Source organism: Rhineura floridana, chromosome 6 (assembly GCF_030035675.1).
Source record: "Rhineura floridana isolate rRhiFlo1 chromosome 6, rRhiFlo1.hap2, whole genome shotgun sequence".
NCBI lineage: Eukaryota > Metazoa > Chordata > Lepidosauria > Squamata > Rhineuridae > Rhineura > Rhineura floridana.
The window spans coordinates 49,547,445-49,571,335 of NC_084485.1; the positions used below are offsets into that span (position 1 = coordinate 49,547,445).

The 23,891-nt window shown below is 42.2% G+C and overlaps 1 protein-coding gene across 1 annotated transcript; it reads left to right on the plus strand.

The window, feature by feature from the left end:
• Positions 1 to 18,342: 18,342 nt before the first annotated feature.
• Positions 18,343 to 21,044, plus strand: GDF5 (growth differentiation factor 5). The gene is made up of 2 exons (XM_061630333.1): positions 18,343 to 18,976; positions 20,176 to 21,044. Exons 1-2 carry the CDS (start codon positions 18,343 to 18,345, stop codon positions 21,042 to 21,044), a joined length of 1,503 nt encoding a protein of 500 aa, XP_061486317.1.
• The last annotated feature ends 2,847 nt before the right edge of the window (positions 21,045 to 23,891 follow it).

The window sequence follows — 23,891 nt, forward strand, 5'->3', positions numbered from 1 at the left end:
GTTGTTAATGATAAAATATTTTAACAAGCACAGATTCTGATCTCATTAGGGGCAGTGAATACAGAACTGTGGGATAGTTATTGCAAGTTGATTAACACAAGCATGCTCATACTGGCAAGTTATATTAGAAACACTCTGACAAATATGGATGTAGGATCCTTTCACACACTGGCTGAACATATAGCCAGTGGGGGATATTATTGCTAGATACAACTCTGCTTCCCAGTCAAGACATGAAGAATATTCATATGAACCCCTCTAATGAATAATAGTATTTAAACACAGGATTTTATTATAGAATGCAGAATTCAACACTTGAGAAGCTCAGATTCCATGTTTGTTTTAAAGAAGCAACTGCTCACTGGGTCAGGATATCACCAACATATCACCCTGCTGCTGAAATAATTGCATTGGCTGCCCATTAGCTACCGGGCTAAGTTCAAGGTTCTGGTTTTGGTGTACAAAGCCCTATGCAGCTTGGGACCATGATACCTGAAATATCATCTTACCTCTTATATACCCAGGGCTTGATCACAGGTGCGGGCCTCCTGCAGATTCCATCTTATCAGAAGGTCCGTTCCACACAACATAGGAAGTGGACCTTTAGTGTTGTGCCACCTACCCTTTGGAATTCTTCCCCTTAAATATTAGACAGGCACCATCTCTTATCTATTTGGTGCCTACTGAACACCTTCCGCTTTCAACAAGTCTTTTAAGTAAAGATCTTATCCCAGTCTGCTTGTTTGTTAAGATATTTTTAAAACTTTTAAAAAAGATTTTTGTTCTAATATGTTTTTAAAGATGTCTTGTTTTAATATATTTTAAAGTCTGTTTTTAAGATGTTTTAGAGTGTTTCAGTGTTTTTGTTTGCTACCCTGGGCTTCTTCTGGGAGGAAGGGCTGGATATAAATTTAATAAATAAATACATTTATAGACCTGATGGAGGCAAAGCTTCAAAGTGTATGGACACTTGAAATTTCAAAGTTGACCAATTCTTCTGATCAACAGGCCTTGCCTTTAATCTACCAAGTGTCCATATTATAATTGCCTCCCTATGGTTCTACTATTGACCATACCAGACTTCATATATTCTGTGGCTAAACCCATTTACCTGGAGATAACTTTAATTTATTTTAAACATATTTGAATTAAATATATCTCCAAATAAACATAATAGTGGTATCAGTCTCCCATTCACTGCCAACACCTATCAGGCTTCAGATACCTCTTCCATCATATCCAATTTCCAATTTTTTGTTTCTATTCACACCTTAGGGCCCGCCCAAACGACTGTATAATCCACAATGTAATTGCTTTGAGTAGCGATTAATTCTCCATAGTCCATATGATGTTGCAAGGTGTTGCAGATTTTTGCACTCACAAATCTGCATTTGCAATTCCTTGGTGTCAAAGATTGCCCCCTGGGGCCCTTTGACCTCAGCAACCCCAAGGGTGTGTCTTTGCTTCCAAGAACAGTCCCAATTCCCTGGGCCACTGCTTTCCAGGCAACACTCACTTTCCCAGGGTTAGTTTACACCGAACACCAACCCTAGAAGGTAGACTGCCACCACCTCTTTACTAGCCCACACTCTGAGTAAGGGGAACTCAGAGCACTTTCTGAAATGCTAGAGCAGATCTATTGTTAAACTCCTTGCTCTGGAGCATTAACCTAAATTAATCAACAATAGTCAGTAGAGTGTGGTCAAGGACTGCATTTAGAGCCAAAGCCCCAAGCAATACACACCAATAAGAAAAGGTAGTTTATTTAAAATAAAAGAAAGGTACATATAAAAAGAGAGCAGCATATATTTACTTTAAAGCTAATTACCCTCAACAGGGCTGAGCAAGAGATACATTTATATAACACTGTGAGAGATTCAAACAGACAAAAAATAACAAAGCTTGCCTATCCTGGCTAATACTTCGTAGTCTGATAGCCTGATTCCCGAAGGCTTTGACTTAAATCCATAGATGAATGGGGATGGATGAAATGGGGGAACAAGTAACTGAAGGATCACCCTTCATTTTATGGGGTTTACCTGGCAACAGGGAGGGGCCAATTTGCCATCCTAGGCGCCCCTTCCATGATCACCTTCTTTGAAGAAAAGGAGGGCTAGACAGTTCACACCAAGTGGTCCCTGATCTGCAATACCCAAACTCCTAACTTTGATCTCAGGAAGCAGATAAAAGATAACAGATAGGACTCAGCTGCATCTTCTTGACATTAGCAATTTGCAGCTGTCTGGCACTAAAATACTTGGGTTTCCTCAGCACAGAGTATCCCGGAGGTCTTTGCAACAAAGCCCCCCAGAATTCCCTCTGGTTGAGCCATTTTAACTTGACCAAACTTAGCCCACTTTAGCTATTCTTGACACTTGGAAAAACCGATTTACTTTCCTAAAGCGGAAATGAGTCGCATTACCTCCATGGAGCTCGGATGCAATGCTGCAGACTTTACTTAAATGGGTCTTCCAGGGGTGGTCCATGGGCATCTCCCCGTCATTTTCCAAGCCCCTTCTCTCCTTCTCAGCCAATATCACATTTGCAAACCTGCACACTCATTGAAATGCAGATTCAGCGCAACAGAAGAGGGTAGCACACGTCATATTTTGCTGACCAATTGGCTCATATGGGTGGAGACAGGTGGAGCATTGGGGAAAACCGAAATGAATGTATTTAATGTCTGGGTGCGAAAACTGCTGATTTATTAATATTGAAAACAGCAAACAAACAGCCAAGGGGAGGACTCTCCGATTACAAAGCGATTACTGTCAAAATCCTGAAGAATCTTCCTTCAAAATGTTACCTTTCTTCTGTCACACATAGGTCCTACTGTGTAAATTCTATCTATGCTCTGCCTGCTGGAATTCTTAATCCATCAATTCCTTTTGAAGTTTTTTTTTAACTCTTGTATTAATATGAAGCATTTTTTAAAACTAGTAGCAATAATAAAATAATAGAATTTCTAAAGTAAGTACTGATTTCAGAAGAAAAACCACATGGAACCGATCAGGAAAAATATCTGGCTAATGTTAAATTTGGCTTAAAGATACAGAAGATAGTTGCATGTGCTTCAGATCTAGCAGAAATTCTTGTTGGATACACTCACATGTGACTTCAGCAGACTGGTTGCAGCTTGTTTCTATAACGTTCTGGCACTACTGCAGACAAGCAAATCACATGATGCTGTCTCCAAGTTTCCATGCCTTGGATTATTGCACTCAGCCACTTGCTTCTTCAGATTCTTATGCTTCTGTTTGCATTAAGACACTAATGTTACTGATTTATAAGCCCAAGATACGGGAGACCTTGCACTCTGCTTTCTAGTTATTAGAAATGTCATTTGTTAGACACTGCCAGCAGCAACATCTGGTTTCTATTATTTTAAGGGACAGAAATTATTGGTAACTTTTTTTGTAAATGCCAAAGAAGCCCACAGTACCCATGCCCCTGAGAGGCCCCTTTCTTCCTCAGGTCTCTTGTAACAACAACACACAGAAGCCCTCAGTATCCATATAGTACCCTTGAGGGGCCTCTACTATGAGAGCACCTTTTAGAAAATCTATCAGCAGCCTTTTGATCCTTTGGTCACAAAGGCTACCTCTTAACTGCAGCATCAAAACTTGAGTGACTCTTGTCCCTTTTTTTAGGGCTACTTCAACAGGTGTTCCCAGTAGCTGGGTAGCATGAAAGCCATGTTGTAGTTTGTTAGGATCCTCCTTATTACAGAGGAGAGGGTGTGACATTCTGTTGTTGTGTAAGTTATACTTTCCAAATAAAATGGTTGGCCATCTGTATTTTTGTGATGGCTTAAACTATATCATGTGATGGCTTAGGCTAGCAAAGGGATTTTCCTTTCTGAAACTCTAGCTAAACATGAGCTCCGAACAGCAGTGATTTGTAGATAGGAATCATTTTTAGAACTGCTCCCTCTGGAGCACTGTTGCAGTCTGAGTACATTGCCTGCATATATTTGCTAAGCCTCTTGACACTGAAACACACTATTCTTTCTTCACTTTTCTGTTTACTTTAGTGAAGCTCAAGTACTGCCATAGCTAAGGTTACGCCAGGATATTCCATATAGTGAGACATTCTAAAAGTTTGCAATCATTCTTGGGCGCCATAGCCTGCTGTGGCATATATTTGGCATACATCTAGGCAGTCCCTCAGCCTCTACTTTCTAGTTCATACAGTTCATGGACAGCTACCATCATGGAGAGTTTCTGTCCATGATAGTAATAGGGCAGGAAACTAAAGGCTTTGCTGTAATACCACTAAATCACTCCAGTGAGATTATTCCCACTTAATGGGTGGATTGGCCTGGTTGCCCAGGAACAAGCCATGCTGTTGAGGATAGCCAAGGGAAAAATTAAATGGCTAGAGACTTGTATCCAAGCACTGGATCATAAAAGCACATGGCGTCTGAAAAGAAAAAGAAGAAAACTGAGTGGAACTTATTAGAAATTGCACAGCTAGTTGGGTGAAAAAAAACAAGCGAGGTACCTACCAGTAATATCATGGACACCATATAAAAAGAATCCATTATGCTATCACAGAATGCTTCCAGATTGTGGCATTGATGTACCTCATGAAAGCAAGTTTTTTGCAATATTCACATGGTATCGGTATCCTGCCTGTATTCCACTCCCATTTAATGCAGATTTATCCTTCCCACAGAAAATCCAATAAGTAAAGAAAACAATGTTGCCAATGACCTGGTTATGATATCTTAACAACCCATTTCCAATTATGTCCCATCTGGAAGCATCCGTAGTCTATATTCCCTCAGCAAATGGGGCAGGGGAGATAGTTGGTATGTGCTAGGCCAGTGGTCCCCAAACTTTTTTCCCCATAGACCACTTGGAAATTGCTGACGGCCTTCCCGAACCACATAGTGATTTTTCTGCCTGTGGTAGGAATTGTAGTGCACTGTGTTAGATGCTGTATGATTAGCATTTCTAAGTGTTTCCAGAATCTGGCCACATTCACCCCATACATTTATTTTGCTATTATTCCACTTTAAACAGTCATAGAAAGTGTAGTTTGTGAAGGGTGCTGAGAGTTAAGAGACCCCATTCCCTCATCAGATTGGTTTAACAGTCAGTGCATCTTCCCAGAGAACTCTGGAAATTGTAGCTCTGTGAGGGGAATTGGGATCACCTAACACTCAGCACCCTTCACAAACAACTCTTAAAAATAAATGTATTGTGTGAATGTGGCCTTGGGGCGCTATTTTCAGATGGGATTCAGTCATATATTGGCAAATTCAGGTTGCACAATTATAGTTGATTGGGAGGTCTTCTGCAACAAACCCATATACTTCTTCAAAAGATTTGTCTTTTTGCAGTAAGGAATGTGACAGGAAAATGTATCAGAAAGTGTAGGATAACACTTGCTTTGACACAATGTCATCTAACCTCCCTGCAATCAAATCAGAATGGATGTTCAGTAAACAGTGCCCTCAGTTTCATTCACAGAATAGCTAGAAAGGCAGGTGGAACTTCATTTAATGAGGTACCAGACAGAGTGTTCTTGAGGAGTACTGGTTCTCTGTGTGTCTGCCACATATAGGCCACATGGAGATTTTGCTGAAACTGTGGTGATCCCTGATAGACTGAGCACTAGCAGGATCACATGCGGATGGCACAATCCAAAAGAGCATTTGCTTCCTAATTTTTACAGCACCTTTTGCCCTGTTCCCAGTTGAGTGCTTCAGCACTAAACTATTGGGGGGGAAGCTGCTGTCTGAATGAACGCCATAAGTGAAGCTGGCAAAAAAAGGGGGGGGAAGTTACCTATATGACACTTGATCATTTGCTGAACATTTTTAGTTGTTAATCACTTTCCCAAATGGTAACTAGACTGAAATCATTCATGCTTCAAGACTGCCTTCTGTTGGAAAGTTTAAGAAAAAGTGGATTGACAAATTTTTCAGGACTCATTTATATGGGAAAATACACTGTTTTCTAGCAGGCAATGTTATTAAGAAGTTCTAAGAAAAATTGTGCTGCCCAATAGGGACATTAACCTTTTGCAGCTTCAAAGACAATCTTGTATTTTATTATTTTACTTTCCTGTGGTAATTGGTCAAAATATTGATGCAGTTATTTCAGAAGTGCATTTGAACATTATTAAAGACATATCTTACAAAGATTATATCCAAAAACACTTATGTGTAGGGATTAACATGTACATGATTATATTAACAAATAATAATCCTACATCTCTCAGAATACTAGAACTTGGTTTTATCCAGTGAAGCTGAAAGATTCAGGACAGATAAAAGAAAATGATTCTTCACACAGCACATAGTTGTGTGAATGGCTAGATGTGGGCCAATAAACTGAAGGTCAATCCTGAAAAGATATTATGTGCTCTAAATTATTGAGTCCAGGAGGTGGGGAGACAGCCTGTTCTGGATGGGGTGCACTCCCATGGAAGGAGCTGCTCTGTAGCTTGGGGGTATTCCAACTGGCAGCGCAACACACAATGGGAGGTGGAAGGTCAGTGATGGCAGGGAGTATGGGGAACAGTACTGTTAGTTTTTGGCTGCCTCTGCCTTTATCATTGTATGTGCATGTGTGTTTATGTGCACGCTCGTGTGTCTTTCTCAGTCACTCACACCATTCCTCTCCCTCATGACCATTTCTGTTCCATTATGGGAATTATCTTCTGTGAGGAGTTCATGTTGTGAACCTTGGCTGGAGTTGTGGGCTCCCCCTGACACCTTTCAGTCTGGAGCCAAATGCAAATTAGGTGATGCTTACTGACCAAGGATGAACAGTGACATTGTAAAAGGTAGCCCTGCTGGCCATTATTATAAAGCTAGCACACAAGCAGAAGGCACCCCAAATGGATTTTCAAAACTAGACAGATGAGAGGAAAAGATGTGAGGGACTTACTGTCTGCACATAACTATCTGTGCAAACATTTATGCACATGTGGAGACCTGGGAGAGGGAAAAGACTTTTTAAAAATCACATAGATCCTCTTACTTTTTATTGTGATTTTCAGTGGCGCACAGCATGGACTCATATTATCAACAAAGGACTATATAATAGTATTCTATACAACTAGGTTTCTGAAAAATTCCAGTTCAGCACTGCCTGTGAAATGCAATGTGGATCCAGCCAAAGACTTTAGTACAACCCCTTAGATCTCACCCTCCACCTCAGGGATCTGTGGACCTGAGCCTCCAAATATTATTGAATGACAACTTCTGTCATCACTGACCATTGGCAATGTTGACTGGGGCTGATGGAAGTCAGAGTCCAACAACGTCAGGAGGGCCACAGGTTCTTCATCCCTGCTCTATTCAAACCCAGCCTAAGTGCATATTTATTTATTTATTAGTTTATTTATTAAATTTATATCCCGTCCCTCCCAGAAGGAGCCCAGGGCAGCAAACAAACACTAAAAGCACTTTAACACATCTTAAAAACAAAAGACTTTAAAATATATTAAAACAAAACATCTTTAAAAACATATTAAAACAAACGTATTTTTTAAAAAAATTAAAACATCTTGAAAAGCAATTCAAGCACAGATGCAGACTGGGATACGGTCTTTATTTGAAAGGCTTGTTGAAAGAGGAAAGTCTTCATTAATATTCTTCCCATTACCCTTGTCTCCATCTTTCTCCCTTGGCCCTCAGCCTGTGTCAGATGTTAGTTTCTGGAGCCCAAACAGATCCACATTGTTGAACTGCCCTGGGTTCCTTTGGAAGGGTGGGATATAAATTAAATAAATAATTATTAAAATACATTATAAAAACTGAAAATATAGTATCTTTTCAAGAACATAGGAAGAGTCTGCTGGATCAGGCCAATGGCCCATCTAGTTCAGCATCCCATTCTCACAGTGACCAACCAGTTGGCCTATGGGAAGGCTGCAAGCAGGACCTGAGCACACAAGTGCTCTCCCCTTCTCCAGTATCCAGCAACTGGTATTCAGAAGCATGCATAACCAAAATTTTGTATTAAAATCTGGCTATCATAATTTGCAATCCCCCTTTAGGATGCACACCTTAACGTGGTGAAGGGGTTTGAGAGTGTTGAAGAAGCTGAGAGCAATGCCGTCAGGAGTCTAGACCAAGAGGCTAGACTCCTAGCAGGAACACCCATGGCGGAATGGTCAAAGCTGAGACACCAGACTAAGATGCATCCAAACTCAGAGGAAGGCAATGGTAAACCACCTCTGAATACCTCTTACCACGAAAACCCTATGAACAGAGTATCCAAAATGCAACACGAGATAGTGATGGAAGATGAGACCCCCAGGTCAGAAGGCACTCACCGAGCTACTGGGGAAGAACAAAGGACAAGTACGAGTAGCACTGTGACTAATGATGCAGCTGGATCAAAGCTGAAAGGAAGCCCAGAGGTGTTCCGTCCAGAGCTGAAAGAATGAGGCTGGAGTGTGTGTGCAAGTAAGTCTCGTTTTATTAGAGTAATGGATACATCAAAGGCATTGCGCTTCATAGGAAACCCTACACTAACTCACTAGAGTCCCTAACTATACTCTAGACATGCTCTGCAGCGTGTGAAGGAAGTTGACTCAACGATCCCCCACTGGGAGCAGCAGGCTTATATAGGAAATGTTTTCGAACGTAATCTCTGACTCCTTCGTAATTCCTGTCTCTGCCCTGTCCATTTCTCGCGGCGACGGGAACGAGGAGACGGGACGCACATCCGACGGCTCATCTGAAGACACCTGCTCCCGAGCAACGGGCTCGAGGTCAGGGGGCAGGGCCACACTGGAATCCTCCTGGGAACTGCTTGGCAAGGGAGGAGCTGGCACTGTCTCTGAAGCTTCCCCCCACAAGTCCTCTGCATCAACTGGGGGCGGTGCGCTCGGCTCCTCGGAAAGGAGGAAAGGGCATTACTCGTGGGAACTGGCTGGAGAGCAGGCTGCCCCCCTCCCGCACGATCCTGCTCAGACACAACAATCCCCAACTCTGCTTCTTCTGGCTGCGGAGGCACCTGAAACTCATGCCTCCCCCCTTCCTGTCCCTTCTGAGTTGGCTGCAGAGCAACATCATCCCACGCTCCATGCTTTAACCCTTCCCACCCCTGAGGTCTAGGTTTCTCTGGATAAGCCTCATGGAATTCTCTCACCAAAGTCGGAGCGTGCACATTCTCCTCTGTTTCCCAGGAACGTTCAGTTGGATCGTACCCCTTCCAATGAATCAGGTACTGAAGACGCCCTTGGCGTTTTTGCAAGTCCAAAATCTGTTCTACTTCGTATTCCTCCTCCCCCTCTACCAACAACGGCGGTGCGGGCTCCACTCGCGGACGGTGAGGGTCGGGGCAGCGTCCTTGGTCAACAATGCCCTGTGGAAGACTGGGTGCATCTTGAAGGTGGGCGGCAATTTTAGTCTGTAAGCCACGGGGTCAATCTGTGCCTCCACCTCAAAGGGCCCTACACGCCGATCCTGCAGTTTACGACACCGGCCAGGCATAGCTAGGAAACGTGTAGAGATCCAGACCTGGTCTCCCACTTGTATGAGGTCCCCCTCTCTCCGATCTGGTCAGCTGCGCATTTGTAATCCGCTTTGGCCTGTTCTAGTTGCTCTTGGAGTAGCTGTTGCATAGTGTGAAGTTCCTGCAAGTAATCCTCAGCGGCTGGGACTGAGAGACTGTCTTTTGGGGCAGGGAATGCTCGGGGGTGGTAGCCAAAATTGGCGAAGAAAGGAGTCTGTTGTGTGTGCGAATGCACAGCATTATTATAGGCAAATTCTGCTAAATGCAGGTAGGACATCCAGTTGTCCTGCTGATACCCCACAAAACAACGTAAATATTGTTGCAACACTGCGTTGACCCTCTCGGACTGCCCATCCGTTTGGGGATGATGGGCAGACGACAGTCTCAGCTCACTTTGCAGCAACTTCCACAACGCTTGCCAAAAACGCGAGGTGAATTGTGTGCCCCGATCGGAAACCAGGCTGTCTGGCAGACCGTGCAGCCAATACACATTTTGCATGTACAACTTGGCAGTGTCTTGAGCGCTTGGGAGCCCTGCGCATGGAATGAAGTGAGCCATTTTCGAGAAGGCATCCATGACCACCAAAGCTGTGGTTTTCCCCTGCGAAGGTGAAAGGTCTGTTATAAAATCCATAGTAATCATTCACCAAGGTCCTCCTGGAGTAGGAAGGGGTTCCAGTAGCCCCGGTGGCTTCCCAGTGGCATGTTTAGCCCTCATGCAAGTGGGGCAAGAGCAAACGTAATGCTCTACGTCCTTCTTCACCTTGGGCCACCAGAAGTCCCGACTGACAGCTTGAATGGTCTTAAAAACCCCAAAGTGGCCTGCCGTGGGGGCGTCATGGCACTGACGTAGTGCCCTCACTTGCAGTTCTCCGGGGGGCACATAAACAGCTTCCTGGTGGTGCAGTATGCCATCCTTCCATATAAGGTCCTTCTGTTCTGCCTGGGGTGACGCGCCCTCTTCGACCCGCTGCTCCTGCACGAAAGGGTCCTGTTGTTGCGCTTCACGCACTTCAGCTTCCCAAGAATCTTGGCAGGCCCCTACTACTCCCTGCTCAGGAGGGATTATGTACTGTAACGGTCTTGGGGTGGGATCCCTCAGAAATTCTGGCTTCCTTGAGAGGGCACCAGCCTGCTTATTCTGTGCTTGGGAGATATAATGAATTTTGAAATGGAACCATGTGAAGAACTGAGCCCAGCGCACTTGCCTCTGATTGAGTTTATGGGCGGTATGAAGACTCTCTAGATTACGATGGTCCGTGTGCACCTCAATTTCATGGTGTGCCCCTTCCAGATGGTGTCTCCAGGCTTCAAAGGCATCTCTAATGGCTAATAGCTCCATTTCCCACACAGTGTAGTTTTGTTCAGAGTCGGTTAACTTTCTGGAAAAGTAGGCACAAGGCATCAGTTCTTTCCCTTTCTGGGCCGGTTGCAAAAGAACCCCTCCGATCGCGACGTCCGACGCATCCGTCTCTACCACAAAAGGGAGCGCCAGGTCGCCATGCTGTAGTATGGGTTTGATAGCAAACCTTCACTTCAGGCTCTCGAAAGCCTCTTGTGCAGCTTCTGTCCATTGGAAAGGTCCTGAGCCCTTCAGGCAATCCGTGAGCGGTGCGGTCTGATGGGAGTAGTTGGCTATGAAACGATGGTAGTAATTCACAAAGCCCAAGAAGCGTTGCAAATCCTTCTTGGTCTTGGGGGGTTGCCACGTGAGTACACAATGAACTTTTTCTGGGTCCATTTCTACTCCTGCTGGAGAGATCCAATACCCCAGAAAGTCCAACGTGGTTAGGTCAAACCCACACTTTTCCAGCTTCGCGTAAAGACGGTGTTCCCGTAACTTCTGCAGCACTGCACGCACATGCGAGTCGTGTTCCTCGGGAGTATTCGAATAAATCAGGATATCATCCAAATACACTATCATAAAGCGGTCCACAAAGTCCCGAAAGATGTCATTCATAAAATTTTGGAAGACTCCAGGTGCTCCCGACAACCCGTATGGCATCACCAAATACTCAAACTGACCGTAACGGGTCTTAAACGCAGTCTTCCATTCATGACCTGCCTTAATCCTCACCAAGTTGTAAGCTCCTCTCAAGTCCAGTTTCGTGAAAATTTTGGCGGAACGCAACCTCTCCAACATTTCCCTAATGAGCGGCAGCGGGTAACTATTGGGGATAGTGAGCTGGTTTAGGGCTCGATAATCATTACAGGGATGGAGCTCCCCCCCTTTTTTCTTCACAAACAGCAGGGGTGTACCAGCAGGGGACTGTGAAGGGCGAATGAAGCCTTTCTTCAAATTGGTGTCCAGAAACTCCCTTAACGCTGCCAACTCTGGTTCAGATAGAGAGTAGATCCGCCCGGCGGGGCTGCGTGCCCCAGGCACCAAATCAATGACACAATCATAGGGCCGGTGAGGAGGGAGTTGCTCCGCTTCCTTTTTATCAAAGACGTCTCGAAAACTCCCATACTTGGTGGGCAAAGTTATCTCCCTTGGGGGAGGCGCCCCTGCCAACACCTGTGGCTCCTCTTCAGGCTGGCAATGTTGATGGCAGTACTTGGAGGTAAAAACTACCACAGCTTCATCCCAAAAGATTGTGGGGTTGTGCCTAACCAGCCAAGGCATACCCAACACCACCGGGAAACACGGCAAGGACGCCACATAGAACGACAGGTCTTCCCGATGCCCAGGGACCTTCACTTCCATGGACTCAGTCACCCGAGTCACCCCCCCAGACTTCAGAGGCCGGCCATCTATAGTTTCCACTGCCAACGGCTGACTCAATTCTCTTGTGGGAATAGCGTGGTGTAGCGCCAACTGTCGGTCTATGAAACAAGAGGATGCTCCACTGTCGATCATAGCCTTGGCTGAGAAGCTCTCGCCTGAGGATATGGTGATGCAAATGGGCAACAGAAGGGCCTCTTGGGAGGGAAGGGGTCGTAACAGAGGCTCAGTGTCTGTAGCACCCCCCAACTCTCTAGCCTCTACGAGAGCTGGGATGTGAAGTTTTCCAGCAGCTGGGATCTTCCAGCCACCCTGTCTATGCCCCTGGGAGGACATGTGCCGGAAGTGCACCCAGCCGCAGAAGGCCTGGGAAAGCCGGCGCGCCTCCCTTGCCCCTCTGACGCTGCTCCCGCTCCCACTCTCGCCCGCCCCCCTGCCCGCCTGCCTCCGAGGAGGAGTCGGCACAGCCTTGCCGGGCAATGGCGCGGGGCGGGGTGGCTCTGGGTGTCACCCCCCTCATGGTGACACCCGGGTACGGGCCGCACCCTCCGCACCCCAGTAGGGATGTCCCTGGGGAACTGCTTGGCAAGGGAGGAGCTGGCACTGTCTCTGAAGCTTCCCCCCACAAGTCCTCTGCATCAACTGGGGGCGGTGCGCTCGGCTCCTTGGAAAGGGCGTTACTCGTGGGAACTGGCTGGAGAGCAGGCTGCCCCCCTCCCGCACGATCCTGCTCAGACACAACAATCCCCCAACTCTGCTTGTTCTGGCTGCGGAGGCGCCTGAAACTCATGCCTCCCCCCTTCCTGTCCCTTCTGAGTTGGCTGCAGCGCAACAAGAGGCTGATGCGCACAGATGCGAAAGGAGAGTCCGGAGTTGCACGACACACACAATAGGAACATGGAATGTGAGAAGCATGAACCAGGGAAAGTGAGAAATTGTCAAGAAAGAAATGAAGCATATCAGCATTACAATACTTGGTGTGAGTGAATTATAATGGACAGGAATGGGACATTTTCAATCAGGCAACTACAAAATATTTTATGCAGGAAATGAGAAATCAAGAGGAAACAGGGTTGCTTTAATAGTGAGAAGTGATGTAGCAAAAGCAATAACAAGCTACAACACAAGGTCTGAGCGAGTGATATCAATGAGATTAAACGGGAAACCTATTAACGTAACCATCACCCAATTCTACGCTCCAACGTCAAACGCAGAAGAAGAATTGGAGAGATTTTACGTAGAAGTACAGAAGGAAATTGCTCACACACCAAAACAAAATATGATGATAATCATGGGGGATTGGAATGCGAAAGTAGGGAACAGAGAAGAACTAGGAATTGTGGGGAAATGGGGCTTAGGAGACAGAAATGAAGCACGAGAAAGACTTATTGAATTCTGTGAAGCCAATCATTTGTTTCTGGCCAACACATTTTTTGAGCAACCAAAAGACGACTGTACACGTGGACATCACCTAATGGTCAATATAGGAATCAAATTGATTATATAATTGGAAACAGAAGATAGAGAAGTTCCATACTTTCTGCAAAAACAAGACCAGGAGCAGACTGCGGTACAGATCATGAACTGATCGTATCGAAAATCAGGGTAAAGCTAAAGAAGAAGAACAAAGCACTCATAATGCCAAAATACAATTTAAATAACATCCCAGAAGCATATAAAGATCAAATAAGGAACAGGTTTGAGGCTTTAAACTTAGTTGACAGAGAGCCAGAAGAACTATGGACTGAAGTCAGGGACATTATTAGGGAAGAATGCAAAAAGACAATATCTCTAGTTAAAAAGAGAGAAAGACCTCAATGGGTGACTGAAGAAACCCTTAAAATAGTTAAAGAGACAAGGAAAGGAAAAGGAGATAGAAACATGGTCAGAACCCTAAATGCAACTATACAACGACTAGTACATAGGGACAAAGAAAACTATTACAATAGTTATTATATAGAAATAGAAAAGGACAACAAAATTTGAAGAACAAGAGCCCTATTCCAAAAGATTAGAGAAATGAATGGGAAATTTAAACCACGAGTAGGGATGTTGAATAATCAACAGGAGAACACACTGACTGACCGAGATGAAATAAAAGGAAGATGGAAGCAATACACTGAAGAACTCTATAAAAGAGATGCAAGGATGACAGATTCATTTACGGAGAAACCATATGATGAAGAACCAGAAATTTTAGAATGTGAGGTGAAAGCTGCTCTTAAAATACTTGGAAGAAACAAATCACCAGGGACAGATGGCATAACAATAGAGTTGCTACAAGCTACTGAGACTGAATCTGTCCAAATTTTGACAAAAATGTGTCAAGAAATATGGAAAACTAAACAATGCCCCACAGACTGGAAGTGTTCAATATATATTCCAATTCCAAAGAAAGAGGATCCCAGAGAATGCAATAATTATCGAACTATTGCCTTAATATCCCATGCAAGTAAAGTAATGCTCAAGATTCTACAACAAAGGCTCTTACCATATATGGAGCAAGAAATGCCAGACGTCCAAGCTGGATTTAGAAAGGGAAGAGGCACCAGAGATCATATCGCAAACATACATTGGATAATGGAAAGGAGCAAGGAATTTCAGAAGAAAATCACCCTGTGCTTTATAGATTACAGCAAAGCCTTTGATGGTGTAGATCATGAAAAACTATGGAATGCTTTAAAAGAAATGGGGGTACCACAGCATCTGATTGTCCTGATGCGCAACCTATACTCTGGACAAGAGGCTACTGTAAGGACAGAATATGGAGAAACTGATTGGTTCCCCATCGGAAAGGGTGTGAGACAGGGGTGTATTTTATCACCCTATTTGTTTCATCTGTATGCAGAACATATCATACGGAAAGCGGGATTGAACCAAGATGAAGGAGGTATGAAAATTGGAGGGAGAAACATCAATAATTTAAGATATGCAGACTATACCATACTCTTAGCAGAAAACAGTAATGATTTGAAACGAATGCTGATGAAGTTAAAGAGGAAAGCACAAAAGCAGGACTACAGCTGAACGTCAACAAGACTAAAGTAATGACAACAGAAGATTTATGTAACTTTAAAGTTGACAACGAGGACATTGAACTTGTCAAGGATTATCAATACCTCGGCACAGTCATTAACAAAAATGGAGACAATAGTCAGGAAATCAGAAGAAGGCTAGGACTGGGGAGGGCAGCTGTGAGAGAACTAGAAAAGGTCCTCAAATGCCAAGATGTATCACTGAACACCAAAGTCAGGATCATTCAGACCATGGTATTCCCGATCTCTATGTATGGATGTGAAAGTTGGACAGTGAAAAAGGCGGATAAGAGAAAAATCAACTCATTGGAAATGTGGTGTTGAAGGAGAGCTTTGTGCATACCATGGACTGAGAAAAAGACAAATACTTGGGTGTTATAACAAATTAAACCAGAACTGTCACTAGAAGCTAAAATGATGAAACTGAGGTTATCATATTTTGGACACATCATGAGAAGACATGATTCACTAGAAAAGATAATAATGCTGGGGAAAACAGAAGGGAGTAGAAAAAGAGAAAGGCCAAACAAGAGATGGATTGATTCCATAAAGGAAGCCACAGACCTGAACTTACAAGATCTGAACAGGGTGGTTCATGACAGATGCTGTTGGAGGTCACTGATTCATAGGGTCGCCATTAAGTCGTAATCGACTTGAAGGCACATAACAACAATTTGCAATGTTTGGAAACTAGATTGCTCCCTTGCGAAATGCATTACCTTGAGAATCAGGATACCTGCATATACACTACTTCAGGCTTTTCTTTCTCCTCATGTGTTCTTTGTTAAACTGCTGAAACTCCCTGTGCTTTAATTTCTAAAAAAATGTTCAGTCCTTAAATAGCTGCATCAGCATAAAAAGCAATAGAGCTCATTAGTGGTTTGAGGACGGCAATCTCTGTTTGTACAATGGAGATCATGGCCTTTGCTTGTGCTATTAGAACTCAGTTAGTAGGAAAATTAATGTTTGGTGTATATTCTTTAAATGTTTCTGCTTCTGGTCATGGTCAAAACCAACTGGCAAGAAAAAATGTTTTAAGAATCAAATGGCACCCCACACGCCCAGTTAACACCTCCATTAATTTTTTTTATCTGACCTGCTGGGCTTGCTTCTTTTTTAAAAATAGAAACAAGTCACGTTTCTGAAGCATACAGGGAAACGTTGTAATTATTCTGGATTAATAAACTTTAGAGTATGTGACAATACTGTGATGCATATGCAACAACTAGAAGGCTTAACAGCAAAGACTATAGTACCAAGATGCTTATTTACCTTTAGTCATTCCTACATTGATGGCGTAACAGAAAAAAACCTGCCAATTGTGGGGGCTACACACGTTGCATTTTTGTTAATTTTAATTGCATTTTTGTAATCTTCCTTGGGCCCATTAAAACTGGAGCAAGATGGAATTTAAACAGAATCAACAAACAAACAAAACACATGATGATTGTTGGCCCCCTGACCCAGCTTCCTGTCTGCCCAATGAGGAATCAGCATGGACTGATGTAACTCATTGGACTGCACTGCAAGGACTGGTAGCACTGAAGCAGTTTATGCATTCCTAGCTTAGAACTACTGACAGGCCATTAGAATTCATTGCTTGTTAATATTGCTCAAGATTTATTACTAGTCTTCAGAGTAATCATAATGTCTGAGCGTATTTCAGCAGGTGATGTAGGCTGCACAATGCACAAGTAGACTGGAATTTCCTGACACACTCCCTATGCCAACCAGCCATGCAGCAGAATTCAGCATAGGGCAAGGCATTTGCCCAATGGTCTGCCTTACCAAAGTTTGTATTCTGTTTTCTGGAATAAATGCAGTGAGAAAGCTTTGTTCCATAGAGATGTTTCTGATATCTAATATCTACACAGTTCCAACAAATTAGTAACCTACTTTGATTTTGCCATTTTTATTTTTTTCATAAAATATCACATTTATACTAAGCAATCAGAATTTAGCTTTAGAATGTGATGGCTGTGGTTTCTTTCACTTCACAAGGAGCTCGAGGTTCCTGCAGGGGACACTGCTGCTTAACACTGACTAATCCAGGAGCTGATAAACGGAGCCGGTTAAATAAAATAATCTAAAATGCTTTATGCAGCACAAGCAAATATTCTCTAGCTAGGCACCACATGAGATTCTGCTTAATTTCTTGAAGTCTTTTCTAAATATGTCATAATAAATGTTTTAAAGTACTTATTAAAGAAGAGTTTATTTTGTTAATACTCTTGTTAACACCCATCCTTTCATCACCCAGCGACAGAAGGAAATTGCTTCTAATAAAGGTCAGCGTCTATGTTCAGAAGAACTTTATAAAACATCTCTGTGAATCAGAGCATGCTTGAATGTATTTCTTCCAACTGATTTTGTTAAAGACTTTGACTGTTTATCTTATACACTTTGCCCAGTTTCAAATGAGAAGTTCATTTAAGGCTAAAAAAGGCAAAGTGTTGCTACTTTAAGCTGCATATTCTACGGAGTTTGGTCCTACAGAGATGTTGTACATGGAGCAGAGTATGACTCATGCTAATGGAAAGGGCAAAGAAGACTTTTTAAAAGAAATATATCACACTTAAATTAGTTTGGACAGCATGACATCAGAGAGTAATTAAATAGGTTTTTGTTGGAATTCCACTTCCAATTCCTGAGTTCAGGTTTGTAAAAGATTTCTGAGCACCTGCAGGTTTCTGTGTGTGAAATATTTTCACTGGAAGGGGTTCAAAACTTTTTAAAAAACCTTTTAACACAGAGGCAGCATTACGCCATTCTTCCTTCTTGGAAAAAAAAATCCTCTCCGATTTAAACAAGAGTCCTTCAAGTTTTTAGTCACTTTTACAGAAGAAAGGGGGGTAGTAAACTTTCTCTTTTCAAGAACAAGCTGCTAGCAGAAACCAGGAGAAGACCAAACTTACTAAATTAGCATTTCCACTATGGGACTGGATACAAATATTAAACAAGTAGATTTAAAGTGTTTTAAGCTTAAAATAAAATGCTTTCTGCTGACTTTGGTTCTTATTTTTTTTCATGCTTTTTTATGCCAAGCTGGAGGAACCTTTTCTGATTTTTTCTTTGGTGATATTCAAAGGAAGACCAGAGGATGAAAATCCTGTACTTTCTAACTTTACTGCTTTGGCACTTTAGTTGGTTTTACCTTGTTCTCATTCCCTTAGTGTTGAGTCCTGCTGATGCAAGTCAAGGTAATCCAGGATCCAAATTAGGATTGTCAAACATAGATGGAAAGGAGAGAAATCCCTTGCCAAGGTCAGGTACCTTCAGAACGGGAAACCATGGATATGTTTCTGAGAATTCAAAATCAAGGGCAAAAAGTAATACTGCTCAAGCCGGAGCTCTCTTGGCAAAGACTGATGACACAAAGAAGTCTCTGTCTAAAGCAGCGAGCACAGACAAAAAGGTAGGACATTCTTCAATCAGACAACCAGAAATAAGGACAGTGACCCCAAAGGTGCAGAACTTTGGCCCCAAGGCCCCACTGAAGAAAACCGGCACAGGGAATTCAGATGCCAGCTCCTACACAACTAAAAAGACTGAAGACTCTATTGCCCAAAGAGATTCTAAGGAGGCATTCAGGCATCCTGCTATCACACCACATGAATACATGCTCTCCTTGTATAGGACTTTTTCTGATGCAGAACGGAAAGGTATTAATGGAAGTATAAAACTGGAGACTGGACTTGCCAATACAATCACAAGCTTCATCGACAAAGGGCAAGGTAAGAAAATTGAATGTTTGCCTATCTTTCATGTGTATGAAATCCATGTCCAAAGTTACTTTTTTTGTGGGGGGGGGGGAGGACTGTATTTACAAAACGTTTGGCTGCCTTCAGGCATTTTCATCCTTGCAATACAGATTTCAAGAGCATTTCTCACATCAGATTTGGGTATTTGTACAAGGTCCCAACAAAATGCTTATAGTTTTACCCCAATGATATTAGCAAAATTAGGATTATATGTTTTTACACTGAAATAAAATTGTATTATTTCTTGCAGAACATGCATCTAAAGCTGTATGATGGCAATATATCTGCTGCAGCAAACAAGACTCAGTTAGTCCATTTGTGCTAAAATACTGTTTAAAAATATTAGACTTGGGGAGAAGGATCTGGAGTATTTCTGACTTTGTTGTTGTTTGTTAAAAATCAAACTAATTTAGATAGATCTTGATGTAAGAAATAGGCAGGAGATTTTATATTTCAGTGATGACTTCAAGATCTCAGGAATCCATCCACATTCTTCCTTAAACCCTCACAGGGCACCACAGCAACCTGTGAATGCTGGATGGATCAAGTGATAGTGTTATTGAGTGCACAGGTCTCTCATACAAGCACTATTGAAATGAATGATGTGTGCAACGATGCTTGGTAAATTTAGTTTGGATCAGTCACTGGCCATTCAGTTTTATGGAAAGTGTTTTGGAGTCATGTAAACAAATGTAAAGTGATTCAGAAGAGATGCAGTCCAACTTTTACTGAACTAAGTGCCATGCTGATGGAGTTTTTGGACAGCAAAGATTCTCTCTCTCTGTTCCTCAATAGGCAGAGAGTATGTAAAGGAGAATGTCTGTCTTCGAACACTAATCAAGTGACAGCATATAATTAATCATACATACAAGGATACAAACTCAATATGTTAAATGTACAGATTGGCACTGTAATACCAAATGCAGTTGAATGGAAGTCAAGTCCCATTGATTAGCCTTAATAAAGTGTCTGATTAACTTTTGCGGGACAGAAAAGCATAGATCAACAAAACAAAACAAAACCTGTAAGTATTTCTATGTCTGAATTAGGTGTTATTCTAGTAAACCTCCATGGAGTATGAACTCATAGCATTTCCATAGTGTTGTGTTATAACTCCCAAGGCTGCAATGTCTGTTTAATATACATAAATCTGTCCCTCTTTCTCTCTTTAGATGATCGAGCTCTGGCTATTAAAAAGCAGAAATACATTTTTGATATCAGTGCATTAGAAAAAGAAGGGTTACTGGGGGCAGAACTGCGTATTTTAAGAAAAAAGCCTTCTGACACCTGGAAGCCTAATTCTCATGGGAAAACCTGTCAAATGAAACTATTCAGTTGCTCCATAAGCAGGGAAACATCCATTCTCTTGGACTCTCGGACAATCAATATCTTAGATACTGCAAAATGGGAAGTTTTTGACATTTGGAAACTTTTTAGGAATTTTAAAAACTCTGCTAACTTGTGCTTTGAACTGGAGGCTGTTGAAAGGGGGAGGCCTATTGATTTAACTACTGTGGGATTTAACAGATCAGGGAGGCAAGTCAATGAAAAAGCTCTCTTCTTAGTATTTGGTAGGACAAAGAAAAGAGATTTGTTCTTCAATGAAATAAAAGCCAGATCTGGCCAGGATGACAAAACTGTTTATGAATACTTATTCAATCAAAGAAGAAAGAGAAGGGCTCCTCTAGCAACTCGGCAAGGAAAGAGGCCGAATAAGAACCTGAAGACAAGATGCAGCAAAAAAGCACTTCATGTGAATTTTAAGGATATGGGCTGGGATGACTGGATAATAGCTCCTCTTGAGTATGAAGCTTATCATTGTGAAGGACTCTGCGAATTTCCTCTTCGGTCTCATCTGGAACCCACCAATCATGCTGTTATCCAAACATTAATGAACTCTATGGATCCTGAGTCCACACCTCCAACTTGTTGTGTTCCAACAAGACTGAGTCCTATTAGCATCCTGTTTATTGACTCTGCTAATAATGTAGTCTACAAACAATATGAAGATATGGTAGTAGAGTCATGTGGCTGTAGGTAGCAATAGTGCAATTTCTCACATTACTAATTGCAGAACTAACACTGATTCTGTAGATCAGCACTGTGACATTACCCAAAGTGTTTTGTGCTGATGACAGCCATTGTGGCATTTTAATTTTGGCAAGTAATGTAAACCTGTTTTGCTATGCCGTCTCTCAGTTGCAACAACCTAACCTCTGCAAGATACTATCAAAGCTGAGGCATGTAGGACGGTGCAACACAGCAGACTCTGGTGGCTGAAATTTCATCATGGCACTACATAGTTAAATTGTTCCCTGTAATACCTCAATTGTGTGTCCATCACACTCCTTGTTTATCCTATTCAGCACCACTTGACAGTTGTATGCAATGCTGTTGTGCCACATTTGGAGAGGTTCAGCGCTGCCAACACACCAGATTGCAATATGCTGAAGCAGCCAAAGAAAGTCCTGGATCAGCTCATGGTGCCAAGTCATAGGTAATAGGACATGTTGCATCAGTGCAGCAGTTGTTGCACTGCACCTTAAACCTTTGTACTAGTGAAGCAACTCATAGGAACAAGCTGTATGTTTTCTAATAGCTAGAATAGATTTGCAGAATAAGTGACATGAAAAATCTACTGAAATTTAATTACTTTTACACATTCTAGCACTAATGTATTACTCTCAGACTCACTGCTGGCCCAAAACATTTTATTTTCTGAAGCAGAGCACCAAACAGTGCTCCCCATACTAGGGCCAACACTTTAAAAAGTCTCACTGCACCATTCAGACATAAGTCCTACCTTCGTCTGTTCACCTAAATTACTTTGCCTGATGTAACCTGATTCACCTTGTCACATGGTAGGATCGGCCCTGCCTAGACTCATCCAGAGTAAAAACTTGACTATGAAAACCTTCTTTCATGAACATTTAATTTTCACATCATACAGACTTTTGAATTTCTAAAGACATTAGCAAATCCAGTGCAAGTTGCTTTTGTACATTTTCATTTTCTCCTTCTGGCACAGTTTTTAAGCCTGAACAATATTAATCCATCTCTGCAGGATTAATTCTGTTATCATATATATTAATTTCATATCTGCTTGAAAAAAATCCTGATATCTCTACAAAACATGGTGTTTAAACTAATCAATATAACACAAATAGTTATGAGCAACATTTCAAATTAATTTTTAAAACTGTATATTTGCAACAATCATCTAATAAATGATTATTGTGTTTTAAATTGTATACATTATACATGGACTTTAGAGAACTGCAGGCAAACTATTTCTTTCCATGTACATTTTATTTTAGCTTATCTTTATTAATTATCCATCTTTGTAATGTTATGTTCAGTCTGTTGTATTATTCTGCTTATAATTCTAATGCTCTTAGTAAAATAATAACTAAATTATTGACAGTGTTAAGTGTATCTAGATGTCATAGTTACCATAAATATAATTTTATTTTAAAAAGTTTTGAGTGTTTTGTTCAATTAATGAAAAAATATGAATGAGGCAGAGTGTTTTTGTGAGCATTATGTGTATGTGCATATGTTTGATTGCCATGAGTTGTGTTTTCTCTAGAGGAAACTATGAAAACACCACAGAGAAAAAGCAATGATGTAATTTTATTGGGCTTTATTGGGATAATAAGCAATTACTCTTGGATTATTTGTGTTAGCCTTTAGCCAACACTGCGTTGAGCACACTTAAGCTCATTGATTCCAGCAGACTTGTGCATGTCCAGCTCAGTGTTGCATTGTGCTTTTACTTTTTCTGAATGGTAACATTTTAATATGATAGGTACTTTCTTGCAACTAATTTTGTGTGTTTCCACTTAAGCCAGGTACAATTAACTATCCTCTATGATGGAACAGACTCTACTAAAGAACTGCTTTCACCAACTTGGTGCCTTCTAGCTATTTTGGACTACAGCTCCCATCAGATCCAGGACTGTAATTAAAAACAGATAGAAGGCACCAGATTGGTGAAGGCTGCTACTGAGGATGAAGAAAGGCCATGACAAAGTTTGATTTGACCTGCAATTTTAAACATTCAAATCAAACAGGAGATTGATGTAAGCAGATTAATGTGGAAATAAGTTCCATTAGAACCAATGAGATATGTGGGCAGACAATCATATGCCCCAATTATATCCAGGGGGGAGATGTCACCACCACATTGGCCACTGCATCCTATGTGCACTTAGCAAAGGGGCGGGAGGGGGGAACATCCTGAAAATGCAAAAAAAAAGATGAAAGCAAAAATGTCAGATATGCTCACTACATCTCGAAACTGCCAGTGTCCACTAATCAGGCACAATGCTGGTGATGGGGGGCCAACAGAAATGGAAAGAGGAGGAGCCTATACACAGCACCTGCATAGCTCCCTTTGCAGAAGCCCGACAGAGAGCATACACAACTCTCCAGGACAAGAGTTCAAGACTCATCCAAGGAGGGAAAACCTCTTTCAACAGGGAAAGGACCAGGACATGCAACAAGGGCAGTCACAGGTTCATACTGACAGCATTAGTTTCCAGTGGCTCACTCCATAGTGCCTGGAGTTGGGAAGCAGCCAATGGGAGTATGAACCTCACCAAAGAGCAATATGGCCCCCAAAATCTTTTGAATTCCTAGCAGCAGCAGGAGTAGATCTCAAATGACAAGGATTTCACCTTTATCAATGTTTAAAACTAGAATACATCAAAAATAATAAAAGTCTAGTTGTGTCTCCACACTCAGGAGTGTGAGCATTCAGGACATGGCCACAACTTTTTGTTTCTTATGATTATAAAGAATAGAGGTTGGCATAGCATAGGGCAAAGGTCCTGTTATTGGATATCCTGTCTGCTGGCTGATGTTTCATGAGTCACCCCCTCAGTCC

What these genes read in the sequence shown, in the direction of transcription:
- GDF5 (XM_061630333.1), top strand. Translation starts at nt 18,343, where the DNA reads ATGAAAATCCTGTACTTTCTAACTTTACTGCTTTGGCACTTTAGTTGG. An exon ending in CTTCATCGACAAAGGGCAAG is followed by an intron (nt 18,977 to 20,175) that starts GTAAGAAAATTG and finishes TTCTCTCTTTAG; the next exon opens with ATGATCGAGCTCTGGCTATT.